Below are 13,401 nucleotides of genomic sequence, written 5' to 3'. Positions count from 1 at the left end.
TAAATGATCTTAACACTCCAGTTAAAAGGCAAAGATTGTTAGCTCGGATTAATAAAACAATGCTCATATATATAATTATATATCTTCTGTCTGTAAGAAATCCATTTAAATATAGAATGCAGACAAGTAAAGATAAAATGATGGAAAAAAAATAATAAAAAATCATGTAGGGTGGCTAAACTGCTATCAGAATAAATTTCAGAAGAAGCAATATTACCAGAGATTTAAAAGGGGACATTTCATAATTACCAAGGAGTTGGTTCATCAAGAGAACATAACACTCTTAAATATACATGAAACTATTAATAGAGCCTCAAAATATATGAAGAAAAAACAGACAGAATTGAAATGAGAGTTGAAGACTACATTTGGAAATTTCAGCACTCTTTTCTCAATAATTTATAGAACTAGAGAGACTCAGTAATAATATGAAAGACTTGAGCAACGTTATCAATCAACTTGAGCTAACTGATACCTGTAGCATTCCACCTAACAAAACCAGATTTTTCTTCCCCAAAATCTGTACTACAAAACAGGTCCCAATAAATTTATAAAGATTGAATCACACAGTATTTCTCTGTTTACAGTGAAGTTAAAACAGAAATTAGTAACAAGACGTAACAGGAAAATCCACAAATATTTGGGAAGTAAACAACACAATTTTTTTTTTTTTCGAGATGGAGTCTTGCACTGTTGCTCAGGCTGGGGTACAATGGCAGGATCTTGGCTCACTGCAGCCTCTGCCTCCAGGTTTCAAGTGATTCTCCTGCCTCAGCCTCCTGAGTAGCTGGGATTACAGCACCCCCCCCCCACACCCCCCGCCATCACAACGAGCTAATTTTTTGTATTTTTGGTAGAGACAGGGTTTCACTATGTTGGCCAGGCTGGTCTCAAACTCCTGACCTTCTGATCTGACTCCAAAAGTGCTGGAATTACAAGCATGAGCCACTGTGCCCAGCCTAAACAACACATTTCTAAACAACCCTTTAGTCAAAGAAGAAATGATGGGGAAAATTAGAAAATATTCTAAAGTGGCTGAAAATAAAATGCAATATATCAAAACCTGTGAAAAGCAGCCAAAGAAATACTCAGAGAGAAATATATAAAATTAAATTCTTGCATTATAAAGAAAGAAAGATCTCAAATTGGTCATTTAAGCCAATCCATATGTTTCTCAAGGTTCTTCTTGATGACACAAAGATGACAAAAATTATCAGTATCAGCTCTCTGTGCTTTTAAAGAAATTGAATGTATTGGTAAAAACCTCCTCATAAGGAAGAAAACTCCAGGCTCAGATGGCTTCAGTGGTGAATTCTACCAAACATTTAAAGCAGAGATGATACCAATTCTTCACAAAGTCTTCCAGAAAATAGAAGAGGAAGAAAACTTCCCAGTGATCCCTGACATATGGCAGGAGGAGAGGGACGAATGGGCCCGGCAGCTGCCATGTGGACTGCTTTCCCAGCAGCATCCTCTCTCCCAGACCTGAAACCCAACGACTCGCTCCACTGAGTCAGCTCCAAAACCACAAGCAGAGAAGACACCAGACACAGGGATTTCTCGTTCTGGGTAACCTATCACCATCTGGTTTTGAGAGGTTGGCACTCTTAGGGTAAATACAGGGCAGAAGGGTGTCTGCACCTTGTGGTTTTGTAATAGAAAACAAAGGAGGAGGAAGGGAGCTCTGATTTTCCTTCTTTTTTAAATTTAATTTTTATTCAAATTGACACATCATAAATTGCGTAACTATTTTATGGGGTATAATGTGATGTTTCAAGGTATGTATACTGCATATAATAATTAAACTGGGATAATTACTATATCCATGACTTTAAACATTTATTGTTTCTTTGCAGTAACAACATTCAAAACCTTCTTACCTAGCTTCTGAAATGCACACTACATTGTTTTTTACTATAGTCATCCTACTGTGTAGTACAACACTAAAACTTATTCTTCCTGTCCAACTATAACTTTGTACCCATTGACCAACCTCCTCTGGTCCTCCGCCTCCCCACTGCCATCTCCCCAGCCTCTGGTAAGCCACTATTTTATTGTCTACTTATGTGAAACCAACTTTTTTTAGATTCCACATATTGGTCAGATCATGTGATGTTTGAAGAAGATAAAGAAACACTTCATGAAATTGGACTGGACAGGGATTTTTTGAATAAGACCTCAAAAGCACAGGCAGCAAGAGCAAAAACAGACAAATTGGATTACCTCAAACGAATAAGCTTCTGCAAAGCCAAGGAAATCATCAATAAAGTGAAGAGAAAACCTGCAGAATGGGAAAAAGGATTTGCAAAGTATGCATTCAACAAGGTGATAATATCTAGATTATAAAAGAACTCAACACAAAAAAAGAAAGAAAGAAAAAACCCGCAAATAATTTGATTTTGAAATGGACAAAAGACTTGAACAGACATTTCTCAAAAGAAGACATACAAATATATGAAACCAACAGATTTGTGAAAATACGTTCAATAGCACTACTGTAATCATCAAATCAAAACCACAAAGAGATAGCACCTCACCCCAGTTAAAATAGTTATTATCAAGAAGACAAAAAAAAAAATGCCAGCAAGGATGTAGAGAAAAGGGAGGTCTTACACACTGTTGATGGGAATATGAATTAGTACAGCCGTCATGGAAAGCAGTATGGAGGTCCCTAAAAAAAATAAGTGAAAACAGAACTACTACATGATCCAGCAATATCATTTCTAGGTATAACTCCAAAGGACATAAAATCAGCAAGTCAAAGAGACCCTGGCATCCACACATTTATTGCAGTGCTATTCGCAGTACCAGAAATATAGAATCAACCTAAATGCCCATCTAATGAAGAAAACATGATGTGTACGCATGCCTGTGTATATATACATACACACACATACACAGTGGAATACTAGTTAGCCATAAAACAGAATGAAATCTTCTCATTTGTGGCGACATGGATTAAACTGAAGGAAATTATGTTAGGTGAAACAAGGCAGGCACAGAAAGGAGCTCTCATTTTCAAACAGCTATTTCATACCGATACTAGCTTAAACGCATTAGATTTAGTATCGGATCTAATCCCTAGAACAAACTTATAAATAATATTACTAATCCCACTTTATAAACAAGGATGATGATGCATAAAGACATTAACAAACGTGCCCAGGGTCACACAGTAAGTGGCAGTTCTGGGATTAGAATCCAGCTCTCTCTGACCTCAGAGCCTATGATCTAAATGAATTTGGTCTTCTGGTCTAAAGCTGCCTTTGGCTCTGGGAAGGAGCAGGCATTAATATAAATCATCCCCCTGAGGCCAACCATAGGTCACAGCATTAGTATCCACACTCATGAGCATTAACACATTTTAAAGAACCAGCAGGGTTGTGTGGGATCACATGAAGTGATTTTAAGCTGTATTCTAAAATACAGATATTATTCAATGGTATTTAATATTTTACATTATAACAGTTGCCTCAAAATGTAATGTTCAAGAGTACAGAGGAAATATGTAACACAGTGGGTAATACAGTGTGGCCTAGGAAAGAATGCAAGATATGAAATAGAGGCATTCCTTAGCCTCCTACAGCAACATGTGACCAGTGTGACAGCTTCACGTTTGCTTGCTGTTTTTAATAAACTGCGCTGGCATCAAGGCAGCTGGGAATCTGAATCCAAACAACCCCTTTTTTAAAAAAACAAGGCTATGAGCAAACCAACAGATGGCAACCTTAACAGTGTTTGCTGGCACTTTCTCTCAGTTGAGCGTTTACTAGTATTTATACACCATGGAGTACCACTCAACCATAAAAAAGAATAAAGTTCTGTCTTCGCAGCAGCATGGATAAGCCTACAAGACATTATGTTAAGCAAAATAAGTCAAGCACAGAAAGATAAATACCACATGTTCTCATTCATATGTGGGAGCTAAAAATATCTGAACGTATAGAGGTAGAGAGTAGAATTGTATTAGAGTTTGCGAAAGGCAGGGAGAGAGGATGGGGAGGTTGGTTAGCGAATACAAAAGTTTAGCTAAATAGGAGGAACAAGCTCTGGTGTTCCGCAGCACTAGAGGATCAATATGGTCAGCTGTAATTTAGTATATATTTTTAAAAAGTGAAATGAGAGAACTGTGAATGTTCACAACATACAGAACTGATGTGTGTTTGAGGTGATGTATGTGTGAGTTGCCCTGATTTGATCTTTATACATTGTATACACACACCTCATTACCACTCTGTATCACATAAATAGGTACAATCATTATGTGTGAGCTAATAATAAAAGGGAGGAAAAATGATCAAGCAGATGTGAATTTCCAGAGCAAGGAGACCACTTGTACCCTCCTGCAAATAACACCAACCTCCTTCGGATCCGGGCCAGGGCTGTGTGGACTCTCTCACTGTACCACTTGCATTTCTCTTTGGTAATGTTGACATGGACCAAGCTCCCATCCTTCCAGGGAGCATGGACAAACCTGCTGCAGTATTTTGCATGGACTGTCTTCTTGTTGGTCTCCTAAGGAGAGGACAAAGGACAGAAGCCACTCAGAAACTGTCCAAAGAGAAGAGTCTCCAGATGGCACCTTTGGCTCTATCATATTCAAATGGCTCTTAGCACTCACTCTACCGTCAATCATTCCTTTGTTAGTTCAACCAAATATGTTCCGCTGCCTGCTCCCTATGGAGCCCTGCACTAGGTGTCATGAACATGGGCCAGAAGGACACGTGTGATCACATCTGTGTCCCAGAAAACCTAAGGATTCCAGCACAAAGACACCCTCACCAACACACACATGCACACACATATGGAGAGAGAGAGAGAAAGAGAGAACGGTAGCAATGCAGAGAATTAGATACTCAGTCCCTGGAACTGGGTTGACACAGGAAAGACCTGGCAAGTCCTGGTAAAGATGAGAGAGCAGCCAATCTCACAGTAGACTAGACGATCACAGAGCATTCTGGAGGAGGTGGGACTGAAACTCACATGAATCCTACTTTCCTGCCAAGAACCCCACTGCAGCACATCCAGCACCCTCAACTGGGACAGACGGAGCTCTCCTCAGTAGGCCTCCATCACTCGGCCCATGGGCGCTCATCCAGTGCTCCTCCCGCTGGGAGACCTTCTAGATGCCAGAAATACACACACCCACAATGACCAAACCCCTGCCTTCATGGAGTTCACAGTGCAGCGGGGGAGCCCAGTAATAAGCAAATCATGACACACTAGGTCAGAAGATGACACGTGGAGTAAGGCAAGGAGGAAAAGCAGAGAGCAGAGAAGAGGGAAGAGATGGGAGGAGTTAGAACCTTGCAGGGAAAAACTCCCAGAGACAGTGCACTAGGAGTGAAGGCCTGGAGAAACAGTGTGGCCATAGGAAGGCCGGGAGGAGGTCAGGAGACACAGCAACAGCAAAGGCCTGAGCTGGAAGTCTGCCTGGCATGCTTGTCAAATTTTAGGAAGGCCAATATTGCCAAAGGAAAGTGAGGGAGGGAAGAGAGAGTAAGAGAAGCCGGGACACACAAAGAGGAGGGTTAGGAGCAGGTCCCATAAAGCCTGACAGCTGTTGGAAATGACCTGGCTTTTGCTCTGAGTGAAAAAGGACTCCTCCCAGGGCTTTCACAAGAGCAGCAATATGTCTGATTTATGGTTTCACAGCACAACTCTGGTTACTCTGAAAAGCTGACTGGACTGCTGAGGACCAAGGGCAGAAGTGAAGAACCAGTGGGTCACAGAGTTGCATGGCCTGGGCAGCAAAGGCCATGACAAGAAGTGGTCAGATCCTGAATGACAGGCCTGTTCTGAAGACAGAATTGACAGTGTTCACTGAGAGATCAGATGTGCATATACAAGGAAAGAGAGGAGTCAGGAACAACACTGAGGTTTTCAGGCTGGGATCTGAAAGGGTGGAGTTGCAATCAGTTGATAGGAGGAAGGTTGTGGGAGAGCAGCTTTGAATGGGAAAGATCAAGAGTTAGCATCTGATATCTCAGGTTCAAGGTGCTGATGAGACATCCAAGTAGCACAGCAGTAGTTGGGAGATCAGAGAAGGTCACAGGGCTGGAGGGGTGCATTTTGAAGTCCCTGGTATGCACAGAGGATTAAAAGCCATGGGACTAGAGAAGACCATCTGGGAAATGAGTGTAGACAGAGAAGCGATAAGAGATCCTCCAGCATTGACACATTGGGGACATGGGGAAGAAGTCACAAAGAAGACAGAAAAAATAGCCAGCAAGGTGCGGGGATAACCAGCAGTGTGTATTCTAAAAAAAAAAAAAAAAAAAAAAAGCTACCATTGACTTTCTTCACAGAATTGGAAAAAAACACCTTAAACTTCACATGGAACCAAAAGAGAGCTCACATAGCCAAGGCAATCCTAAGCAAAAAAAAACAAAACAAACAAACAAAACAAAAACAAAGCTAGAGGCATCATGCTACCTGACTTCAAACTATACTACAAAGCTACAGTAATCAAAACAGCATGGTACTGGTACCAAAACAGAGATATAGAGCAAGGGAACAGAACAGAGGCCTCAGAAGTAATGCCACACATCCACAACTATCTGATCTTTGACAAAGCAGATAAAAACAAGAACAGGGAAAGGATTCCCTATTTAATAAATGGTGTTGGGAAAACTAGTTAGCAATATGCAGAAACCTGAAACTGGATCCCTTCCTTATACCTTATACAAAAATTAACTCCAGATGAATTAAAGATTTAAACATAAGACCTAACACCATAAAAACCCTAGAAGAAAACCTAGGCAATACCATTCAGGACATAGACATGGGCAAGGACTTCATGACTAAAACACCAAAAGCAATGGCAACAAAAGCCAAAATAGACAAATGGGATCTAATTAAACTTAAGAGCTTCTGCACAGCAAAAGAAACTATCATTAGAGTGAATTGACAACCAACAGAATGGGAAAAAATTTTTGTAGTCTACCCATTTGACAAAGAGCTAATATCCAGAATCTACAAAGAACTTAAACAAATTTACCAAAACAACAACAACAACAAACAACCCCACCAAAAAGTGTGGGGCATCTCTTTATGTGCCAGGCACTATGCTCAGACATGCATTTGTAAATTTGCACTTTACACTATCCATTTCATGAATATGAAGGGTGAAGTCAAAGAAGTCACGTGATTTGTTCAACATCTCATCATGAGTAACTAGTAGAAGCAGCATTTATGACTAGAACTTCTCATCCACATCCAGTGTGTCTTCTGCCATATAGCATGGCCTGGTACATAGTAGGAGCTCCATAAATACTTGTTTGAAAATTAGATGAAGAGACAAGAATGGGTTTTTGAACATCAAGGCTGGTTTTGTGCACAAGCAGCAAGCAACTGTGCATGCAGTGTGATTTCAGGGATGCCCTAAATATCAAGTTCTTAGACTTGGCCTGAAATTCCCTTATTAGAAATGCATGTTTGTCTCCTCCTCCCAATTTTTCATTGTCTTTGAACTGCTACAAAAGCAGGCCTTTTTAGCCATTCATTTCTCAGCATTAATGAGTTTCCTTGGTCTATAACAATCAAAACTATAAACTAGCTTTTATTGTTAAATACTTAGGGAGTCCTGCCCAGTGGGAGTCTGGGGGAACCCTAAATAATCTACCTATTTCACGGCCTTAGTTTCTCCCTACTTTATACACATCACAATTTTAGGTGTGAATCCAGTTTCAGTATGTCATTTAAAATTGCCAAGAAAGAGTTACACGAAATGATCAATATTAGAGCTAGCGTGAATATACCAGGTTGTCATGAGTTTGCAGTAAGCTATGTTCAAATAGCCGGGGATTAATATTTTGAAATATCCAAGTTCTAATATATATTAATTTAATTTAATTTAATTTAATTTTGAGATGAAGTCTCACTCTGTTGCCCAGGCTGGAGTACAATAGCTTGATCTCAGCTCACTGCAACCTCTGCCTCCTGAGTTCTGCCTCAGCCTCCCAAGTAGCTGGGATTGTAGGCATGTGCCACGACACCTGGCTAATTTTTTTTTTTTTTTTTTTTTTTTTAGACAGAGTCTTGCTTTGTTGGCAGGCACCAGGCTGGAGTGCAGTGGCACGATCTCAGCTCACTGCAACCTCCGTCTCCCGAGTTCAAGCAATTCTCCTGCCTCAGCCTCCTAAGTAGCTGGGACTACAGGTGCATGCCACCATCCCCAGCTAATTTTTGTATTTTTAGTAGAGACAGGGTTTCACCATGTTGGCCAGGATGGTCTCGATCTCTTGACCTCGTGATCCACCCACTTTGGCCCCCCAAAGTGCTGGGATTCAGGCATGAGCCATCATGCCTGGCTCTATTTTTTTTAGTAGAGATGGGGTTTCACCATGTTGACCAGACTGGTCACGAACTCCAGACCTCAAGTGATCCGCCTGCCTCAGCCTCCCAAACAGTTGGGATTACAGGCATGAGCCACTGCGCCTGGCCTATTTTTAAAATGAAAATCTAGCTACATATGATTTCCTGAACATTACTGAATAATGTCTATAAAACAAGAAAATTGTGCTGGGGGAGGAAACCCACAAATGAGATTTTCCCTGCACTGTAGCCATTACTCTGCATCCTAGGGTAAGCCAGGAAACAAGTCTTGCATCAATTCTGCATTTTTCTAATTCAATTTTTATATTTTCCTTCCTTCAGTTTGTCATGAATGCACAGCAGCGAGGGGGCAAGAACACCATGTGGTGTGGCTCGCACAGCCCCAGAGGACAGTGCCCTTCCCATGGAGGGCGTGGGGGGCTCAGTGGCTGGCCAGCCTAATAAAAAGTGGCAATGGGACTGGAGTTCCACCTCTTCTGGAGCTACAACATCTCAGTAACGACCTTGCCATTGAATCGGAGCCTTCAAGAATATATGAGGTGACACTGTATTTGAGGTGACACTGTGTTCATTTGTATATGAATACACGAGGTGACACTGTATTTGAGAGGGGCCTTGATTTTCTCTCCCCGGTGTCTCCTCTGGGCTGTGGTCAGCTGCCTGTCTGCCCGGGGCTTGCATTTTAGGTTCACTTCACTGTGTGTACCTGGGACTTTGCCGCCTCCTGAAAGAGCTTTCCTTTGGTTTTGTAAATCTGCCATGTTCATTTTATCCTGATTTCTGGTTCATATTGGGACACTCCTTAGTCTTTCCATGCTTCTAAACCTTTGACACCTCATCTTCTGGTCCCTGTTCTACACCTCTCTGCGTCTCAAGGTGTGGCCCCTGGACCAACAGCATCAGCATCATCTGGGGATTGCTATGGATGCAACTTCTTGGGCCCCACTTCGCAACTACTGACTCGTAGGCATGACGGTGGAGTTTAGGAAGCACTGCTGTCGAGCACTGTCCTTCATCGGGAGCCAGAGTCGGGCAGTAGGAGAAGCTGCATTCCTACAAAACCCACAGTGGAACTGCCGCCTTCAGCGTTTTAAATGGCTATGACCCTTTGGAGAATCTGATTCCGTATTTGCTGGGATTGCACTGTATGCTGGCTGCTTGCTAGTCACTGGAATAATGAGGGAAAGAACACGCAAGAGGACTACAGAAACGCCTGCCGCACTGGATATACTAACCAGCAGCTTCTCTTTTTTACATTCCATATGGAGGAACAAAGGGCTTCTCCATTTGCATAATATTGAATGATTCTGAGACTCATAATGCCTCATTCTTCCAAGCCCAGCCCCTGGCTTACATACAATTCACTGATGTCTAGAAATCATTCCCAGCCTTGATTTCCACTCCCACAGATGCTCTTTGGAGAAGGGGGAGGAGAGAAGCAGAGGAACCCCCTGCTTCACAGAAACCCAAGCTGGTTTCTGTCCCTGCCGGCCCCCACAGTGGTTCTTTCCCTGCCTTCCGACCCGAGGGAGGTCTCACCCACCCAGGGCTTGAGTTGCCTTCACCAGCCCCCTCCCGGGAGCGCACGTCACCTACCGCACTGGTTTGTACCGACTCGTTCTCCGGTTTGGCTTTTATATCTACAACCCCATCAGCGTGGCGAAAAGAGCAGTCAGTAAGGACATCATACAGGGACAGCTTCTGGGCCTTCAAGCCATATTTCCGCAGCCACATCTTAGAGTCCCAGGTGTCTTCTGGATTCGATGCAATCTCAACAGAGGTTGTTTCTGACTCTGTAGAATCATAGCCCATCAGCCATTCATACTGCATGAGCCATTGATAGTACAGCCCAAACTTAATATTTACCAACTTGGAACATGTTCTTTATGAGACCACAAAGCCCATGTTTCATTTCAGATAACAGCTTTCCAAAGCAGGACTGGCAAAAAAAATTATTAGGCTTTTAATGGCAAAAAACGCAATTACTTTTGCACCAACCTAATAATTCACAAGACTGAAAGCAGGGTTACTTCCTCTTCTACCTAAGTTGACAGACCGCACACCTGAGTGGAGGGGGCCGGTAGACAAAAGCTGTGTGTCAGAAGCCATGTGTGTGTAAGGAGGGAGTCAGAAGCTCTGGCTTCAGGTCCTGGCTCTATCACCTTCTAGCTTGGGCAAGTTGCTCAAACTTGGGTGAGTCACTACACTTGACCTCTCTGAGCTTAGGCAGAATTCTTCACCTGCAGCTGGAAGATAGTATTTGCTTGGTTTTCCTAGGTAAACAGCAGCAATCCAGTGAGAAAAGTCATGTGAAGCCAGGTGCGGTGGCTCATGCCTGTAATCCCAGCACTTCGGGAGGCCAAGGCGGGTGGATCACCTGATGTCAGGAGTTTGAGACCAGCCTGGCTAACCTGGTGAAACCCCATCTGTACCAAAAATACAAAAATTAGCTGGGTGTGGTGGTGGGCACCTGTAATCCCAGCTACTTGGGAGGCTGAGGCATGATAATTGCTTAAACCCAAGGAGGCAGAGGTTGCAGTGAGCCGAGATTGCACCACTGCACTCCAACCTGGATGACAGAGCAAGACTCCATCTTAAAAAAAAAAAAAAAAAGGAAAGAAAGAAAAGTCATGTGAAAGTGCTTTGTAACGCAGGGGAAAGAGAAGTGATGAGGTGAAGGCAATCAACCCACAAAGGCTAGCAGGCTGCCTCACATAAAGTCCCCTTGTTACCTTGATGAGTATGTTCTGACTCAGAGCCTGGCTTTCTGCCCTGCAGGCTCAGACACCTCATGTGCTGTGTATGTAGCACAATTCACCTTAGCTTCACAGGGTAAAGTATAACCCAGGAGGCCAATTGCCTAAACATCTCCAGCCTCAGGCACATTCCCGTGGTGTTTTCCAGAGGTTATCTACACTGTAACTGGGAAGTGGTATTGTGTTACCCGAGTGGGGCAAGCCAGCATATCACACAAGCAGAAAAGGATTTTTCTAGATGACTCGAAACTCTGAACAGCACCTAAGGGAGAATGAGCTACTCGGGGTGGACACAGAGGAGGGGTGAGGAACTGTGAAGCAGGGGACGAGGCACTGGTGTCTGGAGATGGCTGTGCACATTTCCCAACCCCATGCTCCGTGATGGCCCCTTGGTAGGATGAGGAGACCGTGGTGGGAGTATTTACAGAATCTGGAAATCAGCACATGCTAAGCATCAGGGCTTTTTTCATTCCCTGGAGTGGGTTGTTAAACATTTGCATACCACTGGAAGGAAGGCAGAAAGGACCCTGAGCTTTTAGCCCCATTGGGACCATGGAGCCCTAGGAAGACGTGGAAGGGGTTCTGGGCGGGGAAGTGGATTTTTCTAACATGGACTATCACATAGGAGGCCCACCAGCCCTATAGAGTTTTGTTTAACTCCACCTACATTAACGGCTGTCAGTCCTGCACTGTGGAATCCCCTGAGGAGCTTTAAAAAAAATACTGAGGTGAGCGCGGTGGTTTACACCTGTAATCCCAGCACTTTGGGAGGCTGAGGCAGGTGGATCACCTGAGGACAGGAGTTGGAGACCAGACTGGCCAACATAGTGAAACCCTGTCTCTACTAAAAATACAAATATTAGCCGGGCATGGTGGCAGGCTCCTGTAATCCCAGCTACTTGGGAGGCTGAGGCAGGAGAATCACTTGAACCAGGGAGGCGGAGGTTGCAGTGAGCCAAGATCACTCCAGTGCACTCCAGCCTGGGCAACAGAGCAAGACTCTGTCTCAAAAACAACAACAACAACAACAACAGAACTGATGCCTGAGTCCCATCCATTAGATTCTATTTTAACTGGTTTCAGTGTGTAGCCCGGACATTGGGATTTTACAAATCTCCCCAGGCAATTGTATTATGCAGCGAAGCTTTGCCACTGGCTTAAGGTGGAAAGGCCAGTTATGACTTGGCAACCCCATCAGCTGATGCTTCCATCAGACACAGATGCAAACGAAGTTGTACTATTAATTAAGAGGTAGCACTCACCGTTAGGGAAACAAAAATATGACCCAGACTTATCTATTACTCTATGTAAGGGGATAGAAAATTAGAATAAGATTTGAAGACATAAATCATGTTAGTGCCATTTCCTTTTGTATAATATGTAAAGAATCTGCCCACTAATGCTTCATGTGACCCATGTCCTTGAATTTTAATAGAACACCATTGAAAGAATTCACTGTGAAACCTACTAGAGTAGGAACTTCTCAAAGAACCTTGTTTTGGATTTTGAACTTTAAACCAACCTGGCATCGAAACCCCTTCAGAGCAGCATCCCTGGAGCCCCGGAGCTGGTTTCTCCATGAATCACAAAGCAACTTTTCACTTTCTCTGGGAGCTCAAGCCAGAGGCTTCTCAGGGCTTCAAGTCCCTGGGGTTTGCCTGCACACTCTTGCCCCATCACAAAGAGGCAGCTAAAAGAGGATGCTGCCATTTCTGTCAGGGAGATCAGCCTCCTTGGAGAAACCCTTGGGGTGACATATTCTTCAATTATTATTAATTACATTCTCAGTCCGTGTGTTTCTGCTTAGAGAGACCTTTCCTTTTCTCCTCTCTCTTTTCTTCCTGGTCAATAAGTACAGTAGGAAATTAAGTTTTCATTCAATTATTTCCATAGCAACACACAACTTATTGCATCCTTCTGCTCTGTTTTGAGCTGCCTTCTTTTAAAAAAGTTAAGAACCTTTTATCAAGTATAAATTCAGGCTTACCCTAGAACTGCCTAAAAACACATTTGAACCAATCCTAGCAAGGGTTTTGAAAGAGGCAGACACTAACGTCTGACTCCAATTTCACCCCAACCAGGTGGTACAGTCCTGTGGACCAGATTCAGGCTCCCAATTACCATCTGGAAAGGGGGTTCAGACAAGCTGCCAAAGCAACCTGACCTTTCATAGAGGAAAGAAGGGGTGACCAAGCAATCAAAACCAAAAAGCCCAGGCACTCTAAAGCTAAAGAAAGGAGGAAAAAAGGGGAAAATCTTTTAACTTCCAGGGCTAATTACGCCAATTAGTGACTGAGTCTCATTTTCC

The 13,401-nt window shown here is 43.1% G+C and overlaps 1 protein-coding gene across 2 annotated transcripts in view; it reads right to left on the bottom strand.

Moving 5' to 3' along the window:
- Window positions 1–13,401, bottom strand: part of VWA3B (von Willebrand factor A domain containing 3B) — a 236,056-nt gene that overhangs the window by 125,514 nt on the left and 97,141 nt on the right. For both annotated transcript variants that reach the window (XM_074403828.1, XM_074403831.1), the window contains exons 9-10: window positions 9,934–10,130; window positions 4,361–4,515 (exon numbers count right to left, since the gene is read on the bottom strand). In XM_074403828.1, the coding sequence (XP_074259929.1) occupies window positions 4,361–4,515; window positions 9,934–10,130 (352 nt within the window). The remainder of the gene's footprint in view (window positions 1–4,360; window positions 4,516–9,933; window positions 10,131–13,401) is intronic.

Source organism: Saimiri boliviensis, chromosome 1, assembly GCF_048565385.1.
Source record: "Saimiri boliviensis isolate mSaiBol1 chromosome 1, mSaiBol1.pri, whole genome shotgun sequence".
NCBI lineage: Eukaryota > Metazoa > Chordata > Mammalia > Primates > Cebidae > Saimiri > Saimiri boliviensis.
The sequence above is the reverse complement of the archived record's forward strand: the minus strand, read 5'-3'. Positions and strand labels throughout refer to the sequence as shown.